Source organism: Sorex araneus, chromosome 3 (assembly GCF_027595985.1).
Source record: "Sorex araneus isolate mSorAra2 chromosome 3, mSorAra2.pri, whole genome shotgun sequence".
NCBI classification, from domain to species: Eukaryota; Metazoa; Chordata; class Mammalia; order Eulipotyphla; family Soricidae; genus Sorex; species Sorex araneus.
In genome coordinates, this window is record NC_073304.1 from 148,118,672 (window position 1) to 148,143,239 (window position 24,568).

The 24,568-nt window shown below is 40.1% G+C and overlaps 1 protein-coding gene across 1 annotated transcript in view; it reads right to left on the reverse strand.

The window, feature by feature from the left end:
* Nucleotides 1-24,568, reverse strand: part of TBX15 (T-box transcription factor 15) — a 152,332-nt gene that overhangs the window by 35,029 nt on the left and 92,735 nt on the right. Inside the window, exon 6 of the mRNA XM_004614428.2 lies at nucleotides 13,925-13,989. Within this exon, the coding sequence (XP_004614485.1) occupies nucleotides 13,925-13,989 (65 nt within the window). The remainder of the gene's footprint in view (nucleotides 1-13,924; nucleotides 13,990-24,568) is intronic.

Sequence of the window (24,568 nt, forward strand, 5' to 3'; positions counted from 1 at the left end):
AATTGTTCAGTGTAGCTAGAGTTCTAGATACAAGATGGAGTGGTAGGCAATATGGATATTTATTCCATGTTAGAAGCCTGAGTTTTATACCAAGAGTGGTATTGCACTTCTCATCTCCTTTTCTTTCTCTTCCACTTCCAATAATAGAAAAGACACAAAAGCAAAATATACTGCTCTTTAGACTAAATAATCATCTCGCCACCTTCTAATTCTTCTCCTTATGCTGTCCTCACCTCACAGGTGAGGGTAAATCTTCACATCCTTCTCTTTTGCTGGATTTGAAAGTTCCTACATCTAGGTCCCTAGGTTTATTTGTTATTCAGAGAAAATAAAGATTTTGCAACTTGACAAAAAATTAATCATTCAAAACTTGGCTTTCATTGTACAATAAATACCATTAAAATTAATGGTGACAATAATGAATTGGTGAGTCTTCCAAGAGACAGATGAATGGAGTTGAGTTACATTGTTCCTTACCCAGTTATTCTCAATTGGAGAACTACCTCCACAGTTGAAGTCAGAATAGGTAGCAATGGCAGTCCATAAGTATTTTTTCATAGCCTCATGAAGTATCGTGGATAAAAATCCTTAACACAAAAGAGCCTACTAAAAATTTTTCACTGCAATTGAGTAGAATGATTCAACTTTAACTTGGCAATATACGTGAAGACAAATTTGCATAATAGTTAAGAGCACAAAACCTGAAGCTAGACTGCCTGAGTTCGAATTGCAGGACTGTGCCACTTACTAGAGAAACCTTGGCCAAGCTAGGTAACTTTTTTGAGTCCAAGTCTCTGTATCCATGAGATGAAGACAATCACATTGCATCCTTCTACATAATAACTCCAAGTGGAGTAAAGACAAAACATACCAAGTGAAGACAGAAAACATATGCTGGAAGATCATGAATCTGACAAAAGAAAAAGAAGTTCCACCACTGTCAGCTCTCCTGAAATAGGAGAAAACCTTCTCACTTCACTAGAATTTAAAGCTTTGCCAGCCCACTGGCTTTGGGTTGAATAGAAAGAGACCTGGATGTTACCTAATTCCATTACTTATTCTATCCTCAAAGAACCAAAAACTTATCCCTCAAGACGCAGTAGACCCTATTATCTTGCAGATATTTCAGACTCCAATATGTTATCCATTAAAGACGTCACTCCCTGGGCAAGAGCCATAAATAATAAAACAACTGCCAACTTTCCCTGGCAAACCCATGTGGCCAAACGACAATAGTGGGAAAGGATCCTGACAGAGAAGGGAGAACAAATAACAAATCAGAGAAAAATGTTAAATACTGGCTAAGGTCCCATGAGCCAGTGGACATAATAAACAGCCAGGATGAACAGAAGGAAACCAGCAGGATACTGCTGCAGAAGTGTATGAGAGGGCCAACTACCCTGAACTCTAGAGGCAGGAGCAGTGGAGAGGGAGCCCAGAACTGGAAGTGGACAGATCTGGAAAATGGCACCTGTGCCTGGGATAACTAAGAGACTATTTTTTTTAAATCTGTACAGGTAAATTTGTCAGCAAAAAAAGAAACAAAGGGCAGAATGAGATTAATAGGGGAAACATAGCCAAAGTGATAACAAATTAAAATAGAGATCTTGAAAATGAGAGAGACACTTGGAAAGTGATTGCAAGAAGGCCAGTGATCGGCTCAGTGACTCTTAAGTAAGAGAACCCTCAGGAGTAACAGGAAGCTGGACGAGGGCAAGAGTGTCTGCTGACCGGCAAGCTGTTCTGATATGAGGAAAGTGAAATCATTCCCTGGAAGCTGCCATTGCCTGCATTTGCAAATTCTGAAAGCTACTACATCACTGCACACAATTTCACAATCGGCAAAATGAGAAACACAGTCCAATATCTATCATCTAGACAAGAGAAAGCGACAAGTTGGGCCACAAATCCATATGAAATGATTATCACTTTCATTTACACACTTACCACTTAAATGCCAAGAAATGTATAGGGTTGAAGTATGTGAAACTGTGGACATTTAATTCATTTACATATAGTATCCAATAGTTTTATATTCAGCTTACTAATTACATGCGGACATAGACAAGACTTGTTATCATCCAGAGAAAACCCAGCTAGCAAATTTTAATTGATTTGCCACCCTACACCCTCCTTTCCACTTCCAACTGTAAAAGGAAACTTCTCTCTTTGGGGTCTAAGCAAAAATGCCCAAGCCCAGGGACTAATTTCTAGCTGGTTTTTCCCTCTCCCTTTATTTTCTTTATCTTAACGTTAGACATGTTGATTCCTTGTCTTACAAGCCTCTTTGTGGTTGCACACATCTTGATATGCGTTGCCATGCAATTCTGGGATTTGACAGGGTGTTTCGGCTGTGCCCAAGAAAGATGGCTCTTGTTCGAACCACAGGACCTTGGGACAGCAGCTGTATAAGAGAGGAATCTCAAGAAAATTCTTTATGCTCAAATATTTTCCTAACCACCATACAGAAGCTTTCCTTTGTCCTAATAATGAGTTTTATTCACAGATCAAGCGCAGTAAGAACAATCTGTATTGGTGGGGGTATGAAAAAGGAACTCTCATTCACTGCTGATGGAGCTGCTGTCTGGTTCAACTCCTGTGGAAAACAGTGTGGAGAGTCCTCAATAAACTTAGAATTGAGCTGCCACATGATCCAGCAATTCCACTTTTGGATTTACCCCCAAGACCAAAAGAAACAAATGAACCATTCAAAAGTGTATATGCACACCATTATTCATTGCTGAACTTAATACAATGGCTGAGATATGGAATCCACATAGGGTACAACAAAAGATTAATGGGTTATGAAGATGTGATATATGTACACAATAGAATACTTTAAAGCTGCAAGGAATGATTAAATCATGCAATTTGCTGTGACCTGGTTGGAACTGAAAGATATCATGTTGAGAGAAGTAAGTCAGTAGACAAACACTAGATAATTTCAGTTATTTGTGGTATACAGAATAACTGGATGAGAAAATGTAATGTAGTAAAGGTAGAATGTCTAGATGCCCCTTGGCACTAAAGTTCAGGGAGGAGACCAGAGGGGGAAAGAAATCAAGCAGGAGGAAGGGGGGAAAATGAGAAAGGGAAGTGATGGAGGAACAGGGGTCATGACTTTGGTTTTACTAGCGACGTGGGACAGTGTTGTAGCTATATATATGAAGCACAGACTCAACATGAGCTTTAGGCGGCAATCACTGAACTTTGAAATGTGCGTATCAAGGTGGCAGGTGGGCATGGAAGGGGAACAGAGTATTGGACACTGATGGAGGGAAGTTGGCACTGGGATTGTGAATTGGTGTTGAAATACAATATGCCTAACACTCAGCAACCAATAACTTATAAATTATAATTATTCATTATAGAAATGATAATTAAATATGAAAGTATATATATTTTTCTTTCCTAATTTATTTTTTATTGAATCACCATGTGGAAAGTTACAAAGCTTTCAGGATTAAGTCTCAGTTACATAATGCTTGAACACCCATCCCTTCACCAGTTCACATATTCCACCACCAAGAACCATGGTGAAACTCCCCCCCATCCCCCCACCCCCCAACCCCCCACCCCGCCTGTGTAACTGATAAATTTCACTTTACTTTCTCTTTACTTTGATTACATACAAACAAAAAAACTCACTATTATTGTTTGGAATTTCCCGCCCCCCCCCCAAGTCGGACCTGCTGGAAAGGAAGCATTTGACAATTTGTTTTCCATTGCTGAGAATGAAGAGATATGAGGTCGAGTGGCCACAGTAGCGGCCGTGAGGTTCTAGATTTCTGTATTTTAGTATTTTAGTGACTAAGTCCAGAGGGCTTTCTGCCAGAGGTTGCATCATTGCTAGCTCTCTGCTACTTTATATTCCACATATGAGTGCAATCTTTCTGTGTCTGTCTCTTTCTTCCTGACTCATTTCACTCAACATGATACTTTCCATGTTGATCCACTTATATGCAAATTTCATGACTTCATGCTTTCTAACAGCTGCATAGTATTCCATTTTGTAGATCTACCAAAGTTTTTTTAGCTAGTCATCTGTTCTCGGGCATTCGGTTTTTTTTCCAGATTCTGGCTATTGTAAGCTCTCCTGCAATAAACATACAGGTGCAGATGTCATTTTGACTATACTTTTTTGCTTCTCCGGGGTATATTCCCAGAAGTGGTATTACTGGGTCAAATGGGTACAAGTATATATTTTTTAAAATTAGCCTGATTAAGATCCTCATTCAGCATGCAAATATCTATTTCTTTTAGGAAGTTCATGGTTTCACTTTTAAGTAACCAACCACTGAGATAGTCTATAAAGAGACAACAAGAACCAAGGACTACTACCAGTCACAGTTCCCCCTCTCCCCTCCCTAGAACTAGGCAATCTGGCTCAGACTGCCTGCTATACCTACCTCACAGACTATCACTTTTTCTGTTGAGGGACTTCCTATGAAAACTGCTGACTTAAATCAACCAAACTCTCCATGATGCAGGGCTGTCACTGGCTCCTTCCTGATAGTTCTTGAGTAATGGGGTTTGAGTGTTCTGGTTCAAGCTTCAAAGGTCCTCTAAAAAGACTGGACAACTAAACTATGGACCTGTAATAAGGATTCTGGGGTGCTTGTCAGAAGGAATAGTCCCCTTTGTTTTACATTTAAAGGTGAAGCCCAAGGCCAAAGACAGGATAAAGGACCCAGGCATCAGAGAACTCAGAGACATACACATCATGACACTCTTAAAACAAGTTCTTAGAACCTTCACTCCTCAGTCAGATGATGATGTTAGTCTTCTCCTTTTAATGTGTGTGGATGCTTTGGCAGGAATTCTGTAAAATATCTTTAGTCTTTCTTAAAGAGATAAGGCTTTCATATTAGATGTGGGTTAAGAGACCCACAAAGTCCTCTTTCCTTCTCCTTCGCTTTTCCCCTTTCAAATGAAAATCTTTTGCAGGCATAATGCTTCTCTGGTTGGATACAGTGAGCTTTCCAGGCATGGGGACAGATATACCTTCCAAAGCTGCTGCCCAACCAACGTTTGCTTTAATTTGTTTCTCTTCAGCTTTAAAATTTTTGTCTTCTATTTGTAATAGGCTGCCCTTTGAGGTGGCTACCTCCATATATGCCATTTTACCTCAGTTCACTAGTCAGTGACTTTTCTCAACCAAACTTCACTCGACATGACCTCTGCCCCAGGACCCATCTTATCCTGAGACTAACAGACTCTGATACTGGCTGAATGTCCTTCTTATCCAGTTGCCAGGCATTGCAGACTTGCCTCCACTACTCAGAGCCTGCTCAGATGACTGAAGGAATTACATGTCTGATATACAAAGAAGTTTAATAAGTATCTTATAGCAGCAATTGACCTCAGATGTAAGTCAATAGTGCACTGAGAGTCAGGGATATACCTAGTGGTAGATTATTTGCTTTGCATGTATGAGGCCCTGGCCCTGGATTCAATCCCAGTATTAGTGTTCTCTCTCTCTCTTTCTCTCTCTCTGTCTCTCTCTCTCTTTCACACACACACGCACACACACATATATACACAGCATTGCCTTGACTCTCCCAAACTATACCTATTTATAAATTCATCCTTTCCTTTCTTCTTTGATGGCAGCCCAAATTAGCCTCCCAAGATTACTCTACTTGATTTACCTATTGTTGGAGTAAGACTTCTGATTGTAAACTTTCTGGTTTTACATTTTTCTGCCACTCCTCAACTAAGTCTTTTGTAACTAGACATTTATTATTTTAGTCTCTATAGGGAAAATATGATATTAGAAACCTAAAAGAGATACAATCCCAGTCTTCCAGAAGTCTGCATTCCAGGATGGACCACAGCCAAGGAACACAGATCACAACGACAAGAACAACATCAATAGCAGCAACAACCATCATTATTACCACCGTCATATCCTCGAGGTGAGGGCACTGATCCTTCCTCAGGGACAGAGAAGTGCTGCTGTCTCCCATGGGAGGAACCTCCCAAAGGTAATTAGATATTATGCCTTAACAGCTCTGATTAAAGACAAACATATTGACCTTCAACTCCAAGTTAGACTGAGGCCACATAATTTCTGAGGAATTTTTAAGTAGGATTTATTTAGAAATAATTTTCCTCCATTTAGGAGACAATACCTAGAAATAAAATCTGCCAGTTTCTCTACTCCAAAAAGAACTAGTCTGGGCCAGAAAGAGTACAAAGAATAAAGCCTTGCATGCAATCAACCCTGGTTCAACCCCTGGCACTATATATGGATACCCAAGCACCACAAGGAGTGATCCCTGAGCACAGAACCAGGAGTAATCCCTGAACATTTCCAGTTGTGACCCCAAACCATAAGCAAAAAAAAAAAACTAGTCCTCTACTATTTTTTCTCTATGATAAACACACACCACACACACACACACACACACACACACACACACACACTTCTTTATTTTTTTTTTAGACCTCATGGTTTACAGTATGTTAGTGGTTGGCTTTTATGCATAAAACATTCCAGCACCACATCTACCACCAAACTGTCTTCTCTCCTCCACCACTATCCCACTGCACTCCCCAATCTTTTTCTCCTCCCCACCCCCCATCATGGTATTGTCTCCTACTAAATACCAGTTCTCCATTTCTTTGGACATTTGCTATTTCTTGTATTTCTTTATATCTCAATCTGAGGGTGATCATTCTGTATCTGCCCCTTTCCTTATAACTAACTTCAGATGTCTTCCAATTCCACCCATATAGCAGCTAATTGCATGATTTCACCTTTTCTTGTAATCAAGTACTATCTTTCTGTATATATGTACCATAGTTTCTTTTTTTAGTTTTAAATATTTTTAAATTTATTTATTTTTTAATTAGTGAATCACTGTGAGGGTACAGTTACAGATTTATACATTTTTGTGCTCATGTTTTCCTCATACGAAGTTCGAGAACCCATCCCTTCACCAGTGCCCATTCTCCACCACAAATAAACCCAGCATCCATCCCACCTCCTCAATCCCATCTCCCCCCACCCCATCCTGCCTTTTGTTCTCTCTCTCTAATTAGGTGTTGTGGTTTGCAATAAAGGTGTTAAGTGGCCATTATGCTCAGTCTCTAGTCTGCATTCAGCACGCATCACCCTTCCCCTGCGTGGCCTCCAACCACATTTTACTTGGTGTTCCCTTCTCTATCTGAGTTGCCCTCGCCCAAGCATGTGAGGCCAGCTTCCACGCTATAGAGTCAACCTCCTGAGTACCATAGTTTCTTTATCCACCCCTCTGCTCTTGAACATTTGGGCTGTTTCCAGGTTTGGGCCATCGTGAGTAGTGCTGCAATGAACAAATGAGTGGTTGTTTTTTTTTTTTGCTTTTTGGGTCACACCTGTCGATGCACAGGGGTTACTTCTGGCTCTGCACTCAGGAATTACTCCTGGCGGTGCTCAGGGGACCATATGGGATGCTGGAAATCGAACCTGGGTCGGGTGCGTGCAAGGCAAACGCCTACCTGCTGTGCTATCGCTTCAGCCCCCAAATGAGTGTATTTTTGATGGTGACTCCTAACCATGATTACATGGAAGGAAAAGCAGCAATTTCATCAGTAAAATATGAAGTGAGGTGACTATCTCTGACCGAAACATGGGGATGGCATTTCCTTAAATAAAAAGCAGGGAGAGCTGATAAGACTCTGCTGATGGTGACACCTGAGCTGGCAGGTGCCGAGGACTCACTGTCGCCCTCGGGGGTTCTAGAAAATCCTTTAAGAGTTCCTGATACAAAGCAGACTGAAATACCTGCTTGCCATTGATAACAGTGTCTGAAGATACTGGCCTAGAAGAGAAAACTGAACAAATAGCAAAAACTCCTCTGAAGTAAGCTAGCACCGCTCCCAGACTTCAGACCTCCTCTACGGAGCTTACCAAGACCCGGGATCTGTATTCTGTCAGAGCCTTGGAGTGCCCTTTCCCAGATGCAGAGTCAGAAGGGTCACTCTGGTTCTCATGAAGGAAAAAGAAGTGATGAAGCTAAAAGCCAGGAGTACTTCTCCACGGGTATCTATTTACATTAAAATATGAACAGCAGATAATAAAGATCCCAGCCACAACTTCCTCAAGTTCCTCTCCACATTGAGAGGACGTTGCTGTTGGCCGGGACTCCCTGATGACACTGCTTCGCAGGCTTACAGGGCCAAGGTCAATGCATACAAGGCATTTAAAATGTATAGTGGGTGGCAATGTCCTGCCCTTCTTTTCTCTCCCAGTCCTCTCTTCTTGGGTCTCTGGATCATGCTGGGATGGATTGAGAACAACAAACCTGAACGTGTTTTGGTTTGAGGTTTGGCAAATCCTGTAACTCCAAAATGTTCCACAAATGTTTTGTGTTCTGCAAAACCAAAAAATATTGGCCAAGCACTTTCTCCCCCTATTTCTAAGTCCTTGTGTTTTTAAAAGAAATGTAATCCGTATGTTTTGGGTACATTTATATGCAACTCATAAAACCATGCTCTTCTGTGTGAGTCATCTGATGCCTGAAATGGGAAAATCTTAGGTTTATAAGAACTCTGTTAGCATAAGAAGGCAATACAAGGTTGAGCATTGGTTTGGAGGTAATGAAGTAGGTTCTAATACTGGCACAGAATCACTGGTTCCTAGATTTATAAATAATTCTCTATGTTTTTATCCATCAGTTCATGGGGAAAAAGTGGAATAATAATTCTTAACCTTACCAGATCCTGCATCCAGTCAGAGAGGATTAAAGCAGAATTATAAGGTAATTGTGAGGTTTTTTAAAAAAGAGAAAAATACTGAGTCCCCTATAACTTCCCCAAGAAGTAGTATTTTTCAATATAGCTTTCCAGGTTTCTGAAGGATCAAATGGCTTCTCTCTTTAATAATTCATCCTTCCTATAATAAGGCACTTGACTTTATAGTATCATATCACATTTCACCTGCCAGGGAAGTTCAGCTGGTCTTCTATGATAAAATCCTCATTTGCAGGGGTATTTGACACAGGGCCAGAGTGATAGTAAAGCAGTTAAGGTGTTCGCCCTGTACATGTGGTTCCCTGAGCCTGTCAGGAGTGATCCCTGAGCACAGAGCCAGGAATAAACCCTGAGCACCATTGGGTGTAATCAAAAAAATAAGGGGAGGAGAGGAGAAGAGAAGAGGGGAGGGGAGGGAAGGGGAGGGAAGGGGAGGGGAGATTGTGAAATAGTCCACAAAGACTGACTGAGGTATGCAGGTCATTTGAGGGACAAGGAGAGAAGGTTCTGGATAGCCTGAGTAGATTAAAGGATTTTGGAGGAAAACCAAAGATAAACTTAAACTGTCTGACAGCGCAACATGCACATGCTTTGAAGTCAAGCAGATCTGGGTTTTAATCCAGGCTCTGCTCTGTGTGATATTAGGAAAACCGCTTACTATCTCTGAACATCCATTTCCTCATTGTGAAATACAAATTCATTTAAATATCAGAAAGATTGGAAGTAAAAGGTCTATAACACAGTAAGCATCCAACTACAGATACTTCTGTAATTTTAATAACTTAAAATACCTATAGGTCTTGGTAGGATACAATTTTTAAAAATCTATACAATCAGGAAAAGAAATAAAGTGTGTGTCAAGGGGATTAATCAGGATTCAGTTCTGCAGGAATTCTTACAGATAAAAACAGTTCATGGGGAGGATAAACTGTCCTGGACAGAAAACCATCAGCAGCCATCAGAAAGACATAGATCAAAGCCAAATGATGTGTCAAGGTACTTTCCAGTCCAGTGGAGAGACAAGAGGACTTCAACACTTTAAGTAAAATGTCATCACAACTTCTTGACAAGCAGCAAATCCTTTAAGGTACAATGGTCTTATCCTTAAAGTTAGGTGTGACCCCCAGCAGGTAGGGCGTTTGCCTTGCACTCAGCCGACCTGGGTTTGATTCCCAGCATCCCATATGGTCCCCCGAGCACTGCCAGAAATAATTACTGAGTACATGAACCAGGAGTAACCCCTGTGTATTGCCGGGTGTGGCCCCCTCGCAAAAAAGAAAAAAATTGTGATCTAGTTGATAAAGAATTCAAAACAGTTACTTTGAAGTAACTCAGTGAACTAAAAAAAAAACTTAAAAAGAAAAAAAAAACTCAATAAAATTTGAAAAATACACTGGCCAAAATGAAATTCTCCTCTGACAGTAACAGCAATTAATAATAATAAAAAAACGTTAGGTGTGACCCCACAAGCCAGAGAGACAGTACACTGGGTAGGGTGCTTGCCTTGCACGTGGCAGGCTGACCCAGATTCAATCCCCAGCATCTGGTATGGTCCCCTGAGCCCACCAGCAGTGATCTCTAAGCACAGAGCCAGGACTCGGCTCTGAGCACCTAGGGATATGGCCCAAAAACAAACAAGGAAAAAGACGTGGCTCCAATCAGAGATCAACTGTCGGTCAATATAACCTGTCTAGTCTAAATTCCTCTCTAAATAACTCCTCTGAAAAGGCAGGAACCAAATGGGCAAGGGAAACAAAGGAACAAAGAAGACCTCTGGAATGCCAAGAAAAAAATATCAAATAATAAATACCACTAAAGATACAGAAGGAAAAAAATTTGTCGAAGAAAGTAAAAATAGAGCTGATTCCTAAAGATAAATAGTTGCATCTAATGCAGAAATTCTTAACTTTTAGTCATAGACTCTTTTTGAAATTATGAAGGAAGCCTTGGATCTCTTACCAGAAAACATACTGTACACTTGCTCATCTGCACATAGCTTTACTTATAAGACCTTTAGTGAAAAACCAGTAGTAAATCCTGAGCACAACCAGATTTGGACCAAAAACAAAAAGGATTTAATAAATCTATTTTAAATATACAATGAGTTTCATAAAGAAGTGCTTTCAGCTGCCATGTAAACTTAATAGAGATATACTTCTGCCTCTTTTTCAGATAAAATAAATGCTTTGTAAAAAAATGTGTGTTCATAAATCATCTGTCATTTTAAATGATTGGTATGACAATTTTTGTATAATTTTTTAACATGTTTCATAGTTCACAAGGTAATTCTAAATATATAATACTCCTCTTTGGCTTGTTTCTGTGTGGTTGGTGTGTTGTCCCAGGGAACAAACCCAGGGCTTCACACATGCAAGACAAATAATCTACCACTGAGTTACATTCTTTGCCCCTAAATGTGTTGTGCTGGAACCATATATGACTCAAGCAGTGGGGGACCATGCAGTGTCAGGGATAGAACCTGGCTCCCACATATGAGATATGTGGAATATTTTCCTAAAATGTTTTGTAAATATCTCTTTGAAAATATCTATCTCTTGGGGCCGGAGCGATAGCACAGCGGGTAGGGCATTTGCCTTGCACACGGCCGACCCGGGTTCGATCCCCGGCATCCCATATGGTCCCCCAAGCACCGCCAGGAGTAATTCCTGAGTGCAAAACCAGGAGTAACCCCTGAGCATCGCTGGGTGTGACCCAAAAAGAAAAAAAAAGAAAAAAGAAAATATCTAGCTCTTTGAATTATAAATTGAGCTCCCATTTGACCCAGCAATACCACTCCCGGGAATATATCCCGAAGAGGCAAAAAGGTATAGTAGAAATGACATCTGCACTTGTATGTTCATTGCTGCACTGTTTACAATAGTCAAAATCCAGAAAAAAGCCCGAGTGCCCAAGAACAGATGACTGGTTAAAGAAACCTTGGTACATCTACACAATGGAATACTATGCAGCTTTTAGAAAAGATGATGTCATTAAATTTGCATATAAGTGGATCAACATGGAAAGTATCATGTTGAGTGAAATGAGTCAGAAAGAAAGAGACAGATATAGGAAGATCACACTCATCTGTGGAATATAAAGTAGCAGAATGGGAAACTAACAACCAACATTAGTAAGATAAGTAAGATTAGTAAGATAAGGACCAGGAGGTCTGGCCCACAGCTTGGAAACTGGACTCACATGCTGGGGGAAAAGGCAGCTGAGATAGAGAAGGGAACACCTAGTAGTGAATGTTGGGAGGACCCACTTGGGTTGAAAGCTGTGAGCCAAAAGTAGACTATAGACCGAACATGATGGCCACTCAATACCTCTATTGCAAACTACAACGTCCAACAGGAGAGAGAACAAAAGGGAATGCCCTGCTGCAGAGGTAGGGGTGGTGGGGGTTGGGGTGGGGTTTTGAAAGGGATACTGGGAACATTGGTGGAGGAGAATGGGCACTGGTGAAGGGATGTAAACGAAATGCAAACATGAATGTTCGTAAGTTTGTAACAGTACCTCACAGTGATTCACTAATAAATTTTTTTTAAAAAAGACCCTGAAAAAAAAATCTAGCTCTTTGAACTCACAAATTTTTGTAACTTTTGAAGATAACTCCCAACAACCTGTCATTCAGACGCAAAGAAGTACACAAATTTATGAAAATGTTTAATCACTAATGTAAATAGTTATCCAAAGGTTACATACTTTATAAGACACATATGTCTCATTTGCTTTTTCAGTACAGTAAATATAAACAAAGTTTTCTGATTAAATATCTTTTGATATATCTGCTTCCACTTACAATTTCAGTTTCTCCTAATTCTCCATGGATAACATATTTTGGTTTTGTATAGGAAGGGTATATAGGAAGAATTTAAGGGGAAAAAATAATGAGAAAAATACCACAGCCTAAACCCATTTACAAGAGTAAATAGTACTATAAACTTTTACACTTTTTAAGACTTTCACTAGATAACAAGCTAAGCATTAATAATGATGCTGATTCATCAACAAAGTTGTGGTGGACAAACTTCCTTTACTGAAACAGGTAACATGTGTTATATACACATATATACATGTATTATATACGCACATACATATATATATAGCTACCGAGAGTAACTCGCCCTCACGGCAGAGCCTGGCAAGCTACCCGTGGTGTATTTGATATGCCAAAAACAGTAACAAGTCTCACAATGGAGATGTTAGTGTTGCCCACTCAAGCAAATTGATCAACAACGGGATGACAGTGATACAGTGCTACAGATACATATATATGTACATTTATACATATATACTTTTTGTTGTTGTTGCTGTTGTTGTTTGGGGTGCACACCCAGTGGTGCTCAGGGCTTTCTCCTGTCCCTCTTCTCAGGGATCACTCAGGGTTGAGTGATTATATGCGGTGCCAGGAATTAAACCAAGGTCAGTCACATGAAAGGCAAATGACTTAAAACCTGTACTATCTCTCTAAGCCTTGCAATATGTTTTGTAAATATCTCTTTGAAAAATTGTTCATTTCTAAAGCAATTTAGTTCCTGGTAGTAGTTTCTTATTTGTATACAGTTCCTTGTTTCCTGGTAATAAAAATTAAGTGAGCTATCACCTCAGGTGTTGCAAATTATCTGTAGATGCTTATCAAAACAAAAGTAGCATTTATTTGTGATAAATCAAAATATTTGTTTTGGGGCTGGAGTGATAGCACAGCAGGTAGGGCATTTGCCTTGCACGTGGACAACACGGGTTCGATTCCCAGCATCCCATATGGTCCCCTGAGTACTGCCAGGAGTAATTCCTGAGTTCAGAGCCAGGAGTAACTTCTGTGCGTCGCCGGGTGTGACCCGAAAAGTGAAAAAAAAAATTGTTTTAAGCAACTGAATTATTAAGTATAATATATATAGAGAAACACCATGAGGAATTTGATGTGATTATTTATAGTTAATCTAAGATTCACAGTGATTTACAATTTAAAAAATTTGAATAACTCTATCTTTGGGAGGTAAGGTTTTAATTCATATTATCCTTTCCCATGTCTTTTTGTATGAGTCAGAACAGTAGCAGAGCAAGCAATTGTTTTCCAAACAAGCGGAGTCAACACCACCAATGGCACATGGGGGTAAAGATGAATACTGTCACATAGAAAAGAAAATGTCATTGTGGTAGATTCTTTCCCAGTTTTTCTTACCTGTTTCTTCCAGAGTCTCTGAATCCTTTAGCAAAAGGGTTTCGGTCTATTTTTAATCTGGTGATCTGGAAATTAAAAGAAAAAAAAACATGAATTATATTATAGAAATTGATTTTTTTGATTGCTCTTGGGAAATTGCAAAAACTAACAATTTCTGTCTTTGTGTCATTTCTTTTTAATATTAGACATAAACTGAAGTTCACACACTGAGTCTGGCAAACAAACATCTGACTCACCTGACCCACTCACTTCTTACTAGAAATGAAGGTTTTTCCCACTGTGTGATTCTATTAATACTCTTGCTCACTTCTCTTGCCCCCAAATGGTGACAAATTAGTTGTCTAGATAAGAAAAAGACATCAGGGGCTGGAGCGATAGCACAGCGGGTAGGGCGTTTGCCTTGTAAGCGACCGACCCGGGTTCGATTCCCAGCATCCCATATGGTCCCCTGAGCACCGCCAGGGGTAATTCCTGAGTGCAGAGCCAGGAGCAACCCCTGTGCATCACCGGGTGTGACGCAAAAAGCAAAAAAAAAAAAAAAAAAAAGAAAAAGACATCAAATGGGAATCTGGGCTTGTTCCATTATGTTCAACACACAGGAGGAGCCTGGAAATGGCTACTGAACAGTAGAGAGGAGTGAGCAAGATCCTAAATAAGAGACCAGCCTCCAACCCATGGAGACAACCTCCTGGTACTTATTTCTACTATTCTTGGGCGTTAGTCTTATAGTCTATTATTCTATATTCCACAGATGAGTGCAATCTTTCTATGTCTGTCTCTCTCTTTCTGACTCATTTCACTTAGCATAATACTTTCCATGCTGATCCACTTATATGCAAACGTCATGACCTCATTCTTTCTAACAGCTGCATAGTATTCCATTGTATAGATGTACCAGAGTTTCTTCAACCAGTCATCTGTTCTAGGGCACTCGGGTTTTTTCCAGATTCTGGCTATTGTAAACAGTGCTGCGGTGAACATATAAGTGCATGTGTCACTTCGACTATACTTTTTGGCTTTTCTGGGATATAATCCCAGCAGTGGTATTGCTGGGTCAAATGGGAGCTCAACCTCTAGTTTTTTTAGAATCGTCCATATTGTTTTCCAAAAGGGCTGAACTAGCCGGCATTCCCACCAGCAGTGTAGAAGGGTCCCTTTCTCCCCACATCCTCTCCAACAGCGGTTGCTTTTTTTCTTTTGGATGTGTCTCTGTGGTGTGAGGTGGTATCTCGTGGAGGTTGTCTCCATGGCTTGGAGGCTGGTCTCTCATTCTGGGTAACTCAGGGAAGGGACCACCAAGTAAATTGTGGTCGGAGGTCATGTGGGGGAAGGGTGATGGGGGCCCAATACAGACTAGAGACTGAACACAATGGCCACTCAACACCTTTATTGCAAACCACAACACCTAATCAGAGAGAGAGAACAAAAGGGAATACCTTGCCATAGTGGCAGGGTGGGGTGGGGGGAGACGGGACTGGGGAGGGGGGAGGGATGTTGGATTTACTGGTGGTGGAGAATGGGCACTGGTGAAGGGATGGGTTATCGAACTTTGTATGGGGGAAACATGAGCACAAAGATGTATGGATCTGTAACTGTACCCTCACGATGACTCTCTAATTAAAAATAAACTAATAAAAAAAAGAACACAAGATAAAAAAATAAAATAAATAAATCTGGAAAAAAAAAGAAAATGGGCCATAGAGAGGCACATATACACAAATAGAGAGAACGCTATGCAACTACAAAGATAGAAACTGATGTTCTTGAAAACCAAGGGACGTCATAGTCTCAAAAGAACCAGCTTGATCTCACCTTGACCTTAGACCCCAAAACACAAAATAATGATTCATTCAGTGTTTACGCTTTCTAGTTCTGTGTTTAAGCAACCACTATACAAAATGATACTTCAGTTGCTCTGGTTCAAGAAATCTCTGACCATCTGTCACCAATATCACTGTCACTGTCACTGTCATCCTGATGCTCATCATTTTTTCCAGAGGGCACCAGTAATGTCTCTAATTCTAAGACTTATTGTTGCTGTTTTTGGCATATCCAGTATGCCACGGGTAGCTTGCCAGGCTCTGCCTTGAGGGCTCGATACTCTCGGTAGCTTGCCCGGCTCTCTGAGAGGGGCAGAGGAATCGAACATGGGTAGGTCGCGTGAAAGTTGAATGCCCCACTGCTGTGCTATGGCTCCAGAACATCACCAATATCAAATGATGGAAATCTGATGATGAATGGTCCATGTCTGCATTGTGTTTGCTACAGTGTCTGAGAAACATTCATGCGGCTGTATCTTGGTTGAGGGAATTTTTGTGGATCTAGTGTATATTCAGCATGATGTCATATACATCTGGCACCCAAACCTGTAAGTACAAGATAAGGGTGGTGGATAACTGGAGTTATACTCTCATTCTTTTCCCTAGGCTGGAATCTTGTGTTGTTGGACTTCTAGAACATTATGAAACTCAGATCAAAGTCTTTGAGTGATTTTCATTATGAATTTCTAAATCTTAGAGAAGAAAATGAATATCTTATCAAATCACAGGCTTGCTTTATGTTTTAAAAATGGGGATGTGATCATTTAACTTCATTTTGCATTTATTTAAGATCATGTTAGAAATAAACCTGTCTAGATTATAAAAATACAAAACAAAACAAAAAGATCCTAAATAATTAATTAATAGATGCAGTAAATCCAACTAGATGAACTCAAACCTTCCTCTTTCAGAAAGATCCAAATAACTGACTTTATTTCCATTGCACTTGAGTTGTAGCTTTTAAGTATTGTTCATTGGATGATCTAAAATACTATTATAAGGACATCAAAAGGAGCACAACAAAAAGTTGTGTTTGAAGGGAAACCTAAAATTGTGCACTTAAAGAGAGGAAGAGCCAGTATATCTCATTCAGTCTCCAAAACTCATAAGAAAATTAGAGGAAACAAAACAGCATTTTCATAAGGCAGAGAAAACCTAGAACAATTATATGACCCCCATTGCATAAATCCTTAGGAGCTATCTGATTCAATCTCCACTCTGTGTTCAAGTTATTCTCTAGTGCATTCTATCTTGGTCCCCTAAAACTCTGCAATGGTCATACATATTACCTCCATGCCTCTAGACGAGAACAAGCCTGAACAACAAATTCCATATGTGCTCTAGCGTTTCTGCTTTCAGACCTGGTCTGGGAGGCATTTTGACAACTTTGTGTCTGACCCAGATGTTAAGGACTTACTACACTCCAGAAATAGGGACTTAGGGTGGGGGCTAGGGAGTTCAGAAAAGGAGAAGAGGCACTCTCCATGAAACAGAATTCTAGAAATAAGTTGATATCAGGACTTAAGACCATCTTCCCATTTCTGATCACTAAATCTGCTAAAGTTGTTTTCTGTGCTGGAACTCTTTCCAAGTCCCTCTTCCATCTCACTTTGTTTGAGTGGAATTTCCCAAAGCCACAGTCTTTAAAGGTCTTTAAAACGCAATGTGAGATTCTGACAGAAACTGACTTAAAAGTGCCCGTTATTTTTTTCCCCAAACAGTTCCTACTTCCAGAATGGCACACTAATAATGTATCACTAATAATGTAGCAAAGGCAATTTTACATCAATTTTATAGACCAGAGCAGGAGCCTGAAGGGTCGGTTTTCTAAAGTTCAGTGTCTGCCATGTGAATACTGTATTGAGTTTAAAGACTGTCACTGCCTTTCTGTTTCTGACTTAAAATCAGTTCTTTCTTCCTCCATAATCCACAGCAATAAACTGCACACCATATTTTCTTTTCAAGTTAGGGTTATAATATTTTATTTTCTCTTTCAAGTCAGCTTACCCTGTCCAACTCATTTATGGTAGGGGTTTCTTATATACAATTGTGCTGCCATGTTTTGGAGGACCTCCACAGACCCCTGTAAATATAATGACATTCTATTTCATGGGCCAGGGAGAAGTGGTTGGGAAATGGTTTCCTACAGTTCCCCGGATGACTGAGGAGTCTACACAGAGACATAATAGACAAATGCCACCAAGTGCTAAAGAGAACAACACTTTGCTTCAGACCTTTTAATATTTTGATATTTGCTTCAGAGCTTTTAATGTTACATTTAGAGAATTCCATGACAAGTGTGGTTGTGCCACTTATTGTGCAGAGTAAAGTGACAGAAAGCACAAATGATAGTGTCATGTAGTCAGTACGTGATGATGTGCCATCCAGCCCCACCTCCCCCAACGAAGAAACTTATCAATAATTTAAAAAAACAGGCATATACAGACAAAAATATACAATATATAAGGCAAAAAGTAAAAGATTCACAACAAAGACCAAGCACCATGAGAGTTTAGAGACATGAGGGTTATTTCATTCAAGTGCTCAGAGATTTTACATTAGAAAGAGCACATGAGCCAGGCTTTGAAAGATTAGATATTTATTTTTTTAATGCAAGAAAGGGAGAAAAGAACAGGAAAGTATTTCATCAGAAAGAACCTATATGTGGCTGGGCATCAAAGTAGGCAAGAAAAAAGCAGGTCAGAAAAGCAAAGTCTCTATTTTGCTCCTCTCACTATACCCTCTGCCATGGTCAAAGTGATCTGACCAAAGATCATGACGTCTGGGCCACATTAATTTGCCATCTGTGAAAATCAAAAATGTGACATAGCCTCATCGAATAGGTGTTACTTTTACTTTGGCACAGTCACTCCACATGTGTATACGGAGATCACTCTGCCATTCTCTCACTAGTGAAGAGTGAGAAAAGAGAAGGCAATAAAGAGAAGAAAGCAGGAGTGGGATAGATAGTACAGTGGGGAAGTTGCTTGCATGCTGCTGACCTGTGTTTGATCCCTGGTACCCCATAAGGTCCCCATATCCTTGAGCACAAAACCAGGAATAAGATCTTTGAGCACTTTCAGGTGTATGCCATTCAAAAAAGAGGCACAATCAAACTTAGAGGTACCTTTACTCCCCACATAAATCAAAATGGGGAGGGGCGGTACAGAGGACAAATTGGCAGTGGGACCACCATATACCTATGGGGTGACTGTGTCAAAGTGAGCATGCCACCTGCTCTGAGTTCACATCTCCATGTCACAGCTTCACCTCCTCTGCTGGGTAGGCATGGTGACCCTGAAACGGAAGTGCTACAGCCTCTGATTCAGGGGCTAACGAGGATCTGATGTTAGAGAGTGTCATCTGGAGAAGCTTAGCTGTAGAATGAAAGCCCAAATTCAGTAGTCTCTTATCAGTAGCGTATAAAGACACAGGAACCCAAGTGAATAGACCTGATGTCTCACAGCAGATGCCAGTGAGGCTGGTTGAACAGGAGCCCGTCAGCAACCATATGACACACAAATGCCACCATGTATACCCCTGCACAGCCATTATACATTCAGAAAACATCTACAGTAGTTGAGAAGAGGAAAAAACATCTGGGACCACAAAAAAAAACCTTGATAATTTACCAGAAATAGTTGCATAAAGATATATTTAATCTAGGAAATAATCAGAATGTTTATATTAGAAAAGTTCATTTTCATCCCTATTCCACAATTTCAGGAATCATTCAGAGTTATACATGGTTCTTCATCTCTATTCCCCACCTTGGTCCAGACCACCATAATCTGTTAGCTGAACCAGTCCATATAACTTGCAGCTTCACCCCTTGTCCTTCTTCAACGCCTTTTCTACACACACTAACATAATCTTTACTAACTGGATCATGTCATTCTCCCAGTGGCTACCACTATACTCATTCAAACTCCTAAGCTGACCTTTCAGGGCCAGAAAGCCTTGCTCCTGCCAGTCTCTCTACCCACGTTCTCACTGCTCTGCCCTGGTTTAGAAGGCCAGACAAACTGAGCTTCCGCCAGTGAGAGAACACTTTCCCTGATTCAGGTCTGACATATTGACTCTACACCAAAAGAATAATAGTGTTTTTACTTCCCTTTACATAGATGAGTCATCATCCTAAGTTTCAATTGATGAGTAAATGAATGAATGATGCCAGAGGGCTGGTAATCACCAGTCTCGAAGTCATAACAAGCCTTAGAGAATATAGACCCAAACCTCCCTCAATCTATTTGTTTTCAATGCAAGCACTATAAACAAGTCCTAAATGTCCTACCAGCCAAAATAAGGTTTCTGTGACTTCCTGTGCAGGAAAAACTAAACTACATTAGTTATATTAAAACTTTCTCCAATAATGAGAAGCATGAAGGAAAATACAGAGGCTGAGAAGCATTTTTCTTCACTGATTTCATTTCCATAACCTTTTACTGATTTGTGGAGTCTGAGTTATTGAAGATATGAGGGGCTGATTGCTGGCTTGATACAATTAATTTTAATCATTTTCACTATGTTTTTGCCTAGTAACACAGAGGAAGTGAATAAATGAGATATATATTACAATGCACAGAACAGATATAAATAGCATAACTTACAAAGTGAATGAAACTAGAAAATCCTGAATATGATTTTTACAGTTTGAGGCTGGAAGACCCTCCTCTCTTATTAACACATACTTTTATGTTTTAAAGGTGTTTCATCAAGATAAAGAAATAAGTAAACTTGGTCCATATGAAAAATATCATGCTGCTTTGATTATAAAGTTTAAGAAAAACTGGTTTTATAAGTTAAAATATAAAGAGCAGCTCAGAAATATTATCAGATTTGCTTACACAAAACTGACTGTGTTGAGATCTAGTTTCCTGTTCAGAACAATCTGAAGCTTCAGCAGTCTTCTCCTTTTGGAAAAGACAAAGACTCTGCAACAGAAATTTCCATCTATGTACACAGGTGTTGCCCATGCTCACACTTTACTGCTGAGTACATGGTGCCCATGCATATACTGTCCTCATCTCCCGTCCTGAGATATTCACTTTCACACTTTCCAACTTTATTTTTTTTATTTTTTTATTTTTAATTAGTGAATCACCGTGAGGGTACAGTTACAGATTTTCTCGTTTTTGTGCTCATATTTCCCTCATACAAAGTTCGAGAACCCATCCCTTCACCAGTGCCCATTCTCCACCACTAGTAAACCCAGCATCCCTCCTACCCTCCCCAATCCCATCTCCCCCCACCCCACACTGCCCCTGTGGCAGGGTATTCCCTGCTGTTCTCTCTCTCTAATTAGGTGTTGTGGTTTGCAATAAAGGTGTTGAGTGGCCACTTTGTTCAGTCTCTAGTCTACATTCAGCCCGCATCACCCTTCCCCCGCATGGCCTCCGACTGCATTATACTTGGTGACCCCTTCTCTGAGTTGCCCTCTCCCCAAAATGTGAGACCAGCCTCCAAGCAATGGAGTCAACCTCCTGGTACTTATTTCTACTATTCTTGGGTGTTAGTCTCCTACTCTGTTATTCTATATTCCACAGATGAGTGCAATCTTTCTATGTCTGTCTCTCTCTTTCTGACTCATTTCACTTAGCATGATACTTTCCATGCTGATCCACTTATATGCAAAATTCATGACCTCCTTTTTTCTAACAGCTACATAGTATTCCATTGTATAGATGTACCAAAGTTTCTTCAACCAGTCATCTGTTCTAGGGCACTCGGGTTTTTTCCAGATTCTCGCCTCCTGCCGGAGCGGCACCGCTAACATGGCCGCAGTTATTATTTTTTACCTTAGCACATTAGGTATAGTCTTTTTCTTTGAAAATCGCTTTAGCCCATCTCAATCACTTATGCAAAATAGCCCATTAGGTTACTTCAACTTTAGAAAAACTATCAGTGAATAAGAGAAGCTTAGCAAAACCTTTGTAAAGAGAACTTAGCCTTAAGTCTTCACTAGAGCCCCCACATCAATCAGGAAGAAACACCTGAGTATAAGAAAGAACTCTAGAATAGGAACAAGGCTGCCATCAGCAATAGCACAAACAGAGCTCCTCCTTCCCCCAGCAAGAGGGAATAGGAATAAACAACTACAAAGTTCCAATTCTATACTTCCATAACAATATGAAGAACCAGCGAAAATCCCCTCCACAAAGAGAGGGGGAAGAAAAGATTCCAGAAACCTCAACAGGGGCTACTCACATCTACGACCTCTCAGATAAAGAATTCAGACAGGAAATCTTGAGGACAGTCGACCTACTCCAAGCAACCATGGAACAGACATCCAACAAATTAAGGGAGGATATGAATGAAGCACTGGAATGATCTACCAAAAAAAGGCAGGAAGAAATGAGAGCAGAAATTTCAAAGCTACGAATGGAAGTCACACAAATAAAGGAATCAGTAGATGAATTAAAAATCTCAGTAGATGCCCTCAACAGTAGAATGACTACAGCCGAAGACAGAATCAGTGACCTTGAGGATGAGCTGCAGAAAGCTTACAGACAACAACAAATAATGGCGAAAGACCTCAAAATGGCTATAGAGCGAATCAGAGTTCTTGGGGATGACTTCAAGAGGAACAACATAAGAATCATTGGAGTACCAGAAGCACAGGGAAGTAATCCCAATGAAAAAACACAGTCAACGACATCGTTACTAAGAAATTCCCAGAGCTGGAGAAGGCAGGCATCCAGATACAAGGAGTCTGAAGAGTGCCAGCAAAAAAGAGACCCAAATAAAAAGACTCTGAGGCATATCATAGTCAGAATGACGGATGCTGTGGATAGAGACACAATTCTGCAAGCAGCAAGGTCAAAGAAGTAAATCACATACAAAGGAGCACCCCTCAGATTTACAGCAGACCTGTCAGAGGAAACCCTCCGAGACCAAAGACAATGGTGGGACACACTTTCCAACTTTAAAACTGGGATGTGTACCAGCTCCCACTGTTTTGGAGCCCGGTTCACTCTAAAGCACATATCTTACCTTGCCTCTCTCCTTACTGCCTTTATTTTCCAATAAACTTGTTATGCTTAACAATTAAAAGCACTGTAGCACTGCACTGTCATCCGTTCATCGATTTGCTTGAGTGGGCACCAGTAACATCTCCATTGTGAGATTTGTTGTTACTGTTTTTGGCATACCGAATATGCCATGGGTAGTTTGCCAGGCTCTGCCGGGTGGGTGGGATACTCTCGGTAGCTTATCGGGCTCTCAGAGAGGGACAGAGGAATTGAACCCGGGTCAGCCATGTGCAAGGCAAACGCCCTACCTGCTGTGCTATTGCTCCAGTCTTAATCATTAAAACAAAAGGAAATTTCCAGCTAATTCCATGGGGACATGTTTTTCCAAGAAGAAAGCATAAAGTGTAGAGTTCTGTTATTCCCAACTCCACTGCCTTAATCCAACATGAGATTCTAGGAATGCCATACCTTCCTCTCTGCCATCAAGATACTTTGAGAGAAAATAATACTTCCAATAATAAGCTTAGTATGCTAACAGCCCAGGAGTCCAGGGGTTATTAAGGGTAGGAGAAAGGCATAATAAAGGGAAAAGAGAAGCAAAACGAAATAGTTTATAGGGGTTGAAGCATCACAGGCAGGGCACTTGCCTGGTCCGAGGCCGACCTGTGTTCAATTCCCAGCACCATGTATGGACCCAAGAGATCCCCCAATGAAGAGCCATGAATGAGCCCTGAGAACTGCTGGGTGTACACGGAAAAACAAAACAAAATTTTTTTTCATGGAAATGAAAACTTTCTTTACATTTTACTACTACTTATGTCCAAACAAACAAAGCGACAGATACATAAGAAAACCAGCTAGCAGAGGTGTATTTGCTTTTCAAGAAATATGCACTGTGGACAGACATAAAAATAATAGAATTATGGAGATGGAAAAGTTCATCTTCTGAATTAAAAGTTTCTGGGTTTCAGAATTTTATGGCCATCTCCAATAGCTCCTCAAACCTTTTAAGATCAATACTGACGTTTTAATATTTTAATCTTTCCAAGAGTAAACACATTATTAAGTGTACCCTACCAATATAATTGCATAAAATAAATGATATATTAAGATTGAAAAGAGGAAAAAACCTGAATGATGTATATCAATCTACTTAAATGAATGTGTAGGTATAAAAAGACTCCCTATACAGTCTTTATTTTTCTCACCTTTTGTAGACCATAGAAAACTACTTTATATACTCATGACTGAGAAGTACTGATTTGGATTAAATCATCAATTTTCAGATAAAAATTCTGAGCTGGAGTTATTTGTCAAAGACAATACAGTCCCTCAGCTGCAGCATTATTGGGGTCTAGAATCAGGTCCTGATGTTTTATACCACCTGATAGTGGTAAAATAGTCTTTTGTTTTTGTTTTGTAAAGGCACAATTTTTGTTTTGAAAAGCAAAAAATACTGGACACGCATGTGATAAAGGTCAAGTGAAAGATTCAGTTCAATAAAGTTTTAGGGAACATTCATTAGCAGCTGAAAATTATAAATATAATAAGGCATAATATTTTCACCAAATCTGAAAGAGAAAGAATCTAGACAGATAAACATTAAACATAACAGCATCACCAGAAAGATCATGGTCATGGAAAAGCGAGGATATCAGGTGCAAACAATAGTAAAACTCTGTGTTACTGAAGAAGATCTTATGGAAGGAGGATAAGGGGTCACAGAAAAGAAAACTACCATAATTGAGAGTGCATCACAGAGTGCTTAATTGAAAGTCCTGGACTTTATTTCTGGATCCCAAGAAGTCATGACAATGTGTGACTGAGAAGTAATGCAATCAGAGTTGTGCTTT